Below are 3,382 nucleotides of genomic sequence, written 5' to 3'. Positions count from 1 at the left end.
TTTTTTTTCTTTCAAATTTTTGGTCAGATTTTTTAAATTTTATCAAATGCTCTCATTAGCATTGGAGTCACCTATAGCAGTAACTGATGGTGTCACTTCCCTCCCCCTGGACCACCTCTTGTTCCAAACTATAGAGAAGTATTAGTAATTGGTAGTGTTTGTAGTGGTTACAAATTGGGCTGCAATCTGCAAGGTCAGCAGTTCAAAACCACCAGCAGCTCCATGGGAGGAAGACTGGGCTTTCTACTCCCCAAAACAGTTACAGTCTCAGAAACCCACAAGAGGTCACTGTGAGTCAGCATTGATTTAATGACAATGAGAGAGAATGAGTAATGTTTATTATCAATTTAAATCACAAGTTAATATAATTGTAAATTCCTTAAATACAATATATTTGGTTATATGATTGCTACAACAAAACTGTTTTATGAAATTGCTCTTCATTGAATTACATTATTAATTACATCACTGATGATTGAGTGGAAGCGTTTTAACTTTTTTCATTTTCTTTTATCTTTAGGTTCTCAAATAAGTTATTAGATACTCAAATAAGTTATTCGCCAATAAGTTCTCAAATAAGGTATTGATATAGATTCATAAATATTACAGTATCACAGCATTGTAGCTAAACACCAGAGAATTGTAACATTTTATAAAAACACTAGCTAAGCAACAAAAACAATAGCAAGTGCTTGAAGCAAGTACTGACAAAACCATGTGATTCAAAGTATCACTGTAATTAGGTAATAGTGACAACTCTGATCAGAATGCATTTGAAGGTTCAAAAAGTAAATTAGCATGGGGCTTTAGCTTTGTTAAGTATATTTGATACAGGTAAACTGAATTTATAGAAATTTTTTTCATTGTAACTACCAGGATTTCCACATCAAATGATATCAGCTGGAAACACGGCACAATAATTTTGCAATCATTGCTAACATCCCCTCCAACAATGGTCTGCACCCTCCCCCCACTTCCCTTAGTTACACTGCTGTTCTATCATAGTCTTGGCATAAGGATGACTCAGACTTAACTATCGTCATCAAGCGTCACACTTGATATTAATTTGGCCCAATTCCTTGTATCAGAATTTTTAAGAGAAACTCTCTATTAGCATAGTCTACCACCATCCTCCCTCTCGGGACCACAAAGGGCAGCTCCGGCAGAAGGCAGGCACATTGTGCACCCTGAGGCTGGCTGATCCAGCCCTGCGCAAGGTTCAGATAAGCAGCTGTCAGAAAGAAGAGAGCGGTGGGGGAGGGGAGGAAACAGGGAAAGGCAAGCCTTTAGCTCCAGCCCTAACTGCTTATCTCAAGTGTGCCTGCTTTGCATGTTAAATTTTTTCCTAAAAAGAAATAAATGCGAATGGAACTCCAAGCTCTACAACCGTTGACCAACGCATCGTACCCCCAAAGCCAAGGTCCCAGTGCCTATAATGTGCCCAACAACAAAACAGGAACCATCAGGTCCAAGTTTTAGTAATCATCTGAAACCTTGACGCCTACCATCCCCAGCAAAAAAAGACTCTCTTGCCCTCAATAACGAAAATGAATTGGTTTCGGAACGTTTATTGTAAATTCAAAGCTTCCATTGCAGCAACCTTTAAAACAATGTATGCATAACCCGGATCTGTATTTCAAAAGCGGTTCATGTCTGCCAAGTTCGACACAGACCTTGTCACTGAATAAACTCCACCGTCGCCCCGCCTTTCTCCTAGGTTCCTTTGGGTGCGGCTGAGTCGTGTCTTTGAGCCAGTCCTCCTTTCCTCCGGTCTGCAGCCTGTCTCTCTCTCTCTCTCTCTCTCTCTCTCTGGCTGGCAGGGGAGCAGCAGTTTCTGACACGTGCAAAGTGCCTCAGCTTCGGGTGGGCCTGACCCTCACCGTCCCAGGTCCTCTCCACCAAGCTTGGGCCCCCACACCCCGATCCTGCTGGCCTCTACAACGCCACGGCCTGCTAGTCCAAGGACTCACGCCGACTCCCCCTCCCTTGGGGGCCGAATCCCGAGACCTAGTCACGCGCTAGGCCCTCGGGGAGTCGCGCCATGTTGATCAGACAAACGTCCCGGTGCTGGGCCGTCACTCGGGGAGGGGAATACTAGGCACCCAGTCATTGACGCTGCGGCTCTCCTCGCAGAACAAGTTGAGCTTCTCCAAGGCGGGATCCTTCCAGGCATGCTCGTTGGGATTCTGCAGGGAGAGGGCACAATCAGGGTTAACCTGGCTGCAAGGAGAGGGGCCGAACCGGGGCAAACAACCGGGCCAGCACTTACTGAGATAAGGATGCAGTGCAGATCGCCGGGTGCACCCTTCTCCTCCCCGGTGCCCACGATCGCTGCCAGCCGCTGCACATTACCGACACGCACAATGTCAATGTCGTTCTCGCAGCAGAACGCCTGGATGAGCGTGAAGTGGATCTGCAGAGCGATGTCACTCTCATCCTCCTCGTCCGCGGCCAGCACGCAGAAAGTCACGTTGTCAGGATCCCTGTGCGCGCAGAGGGAGCGAGGTCAGAGCCGGCACAGGCTGGATCTCCCGGCCACTTCCCCCCTTCCGGTCGGCGTACTCACACGTTCAGGACCTTGGCAGACTCGTAGACGCCAGCGGTAAGGCAGCCCTGTCGCAGGGCAGACAGCAGTAGCGCGTGCAGCGCTTTCCCGGCACTCTGCTTCCTGCCAGCAACGAGAAGCTCGGTGAGCTGGGCGTGGAGAGCCTGTGGCGGGAGCCCCTGCCCCCCACCAAGCATCACGCCCTGGGTTCCCAGAGCCAGGCGCAGCGGGCTCCTACTTCCCGTCGGCCCTGCGGACCCAACTCGGCTAGGCAGAGCCCCGCCGGCCTCTCCGTGCCCCCCAACGCCCGGCTCTTTGCGACGACTCACCGGCCGGTGCTCTCCGGCAAGGTCTCCTGGCCACGGACTTCCTCCAAAGTCATGGTCCAAGCGTGCAGAGCAAGTTATCCACCAAAGTCAAAGAAGACAAAATCGCACGCAAACGACGCACGTTTGCGACGCACCGCGGAGCCGGAGCAGCCCACCGCGCAGCCAGAAAAGCGAACTGCCAAGGTCGAGCGCCCCGGAGCCAGAACACGCTCTTATACAGCTCGGTCGCTCGGAGCACCACCAGCTGGCGCGAGGCTACCGGCGATTGGCCCCGGTCGGCTTTCTGATGCAAATGAATCGGTGGGCCGGCTAGGTTGCTGCCAGAAGGCCAAAGGGGGTTGGGGGCGTGGAGATGACAATGCCTCAAAGCTGTCTCTTTTGTCAGGCTGTTGTTACTAGGCAGACTGCAGCCTGCAGAATTCATCTCCCCCTTTTCTTCTTTAAATCCTTAAAAGGAAGTCGAAGGTTTAAAAGTATATATATTTGCTAATAGGATGCTGCCATTTGT

General features: G+C 50.0%; 1 protein-coding gene across 1 annotated transcript; it reads right to left on the bottom strand.

Annotated features, from left to right (window-relative positions):
• Positions 1-316: 316 nt before the first annotated feature.
• GADD45G (growth arrest and DNA damage inducible gamma) lies at positions 317-3,086 on the bottom strand. Its single transcript, XM_004714590.2, has 4 exons — positions 2,875-3,086; positions 2,567-2,668; positions 2,270-2,483; positions 317-2,186 (listed from the first exon to the last, which is right to left on the bottom strand). Exons 1-4 carry the CDS (start codon positions 2,925-2,927, stop codon positions 2,076-2,078), a joined length of 480 nt encoding a protein of 159 aa, XP_004714647.1. The 5' UTR covers positions 2,928-3,086; the 3' UTR covers positions 317-2,075.
• Positions 3,087-3,382: the final 296 nt, after the last annotated feature.

Source organism: Echinops telfairi, unplaced genomic scaffold (genome assembly GCF_000313985.2).
Source record: "Echinops telfairi isolate 266 unplaced genomic scaffold, ASM31398v2 ScPeMD7_27;HRSCAF=92, whole genome shotgun sequence".
NCBI classification, from domain to species: Eukaryota; Metazoa; Chordata; class Mammalia; order Afrosoricida; family Tenrecidae; genus Echinops; species Echinops telfairi.
This window is presented reverse-complemented; position numbering and strand designations above follow the sequence as displayed.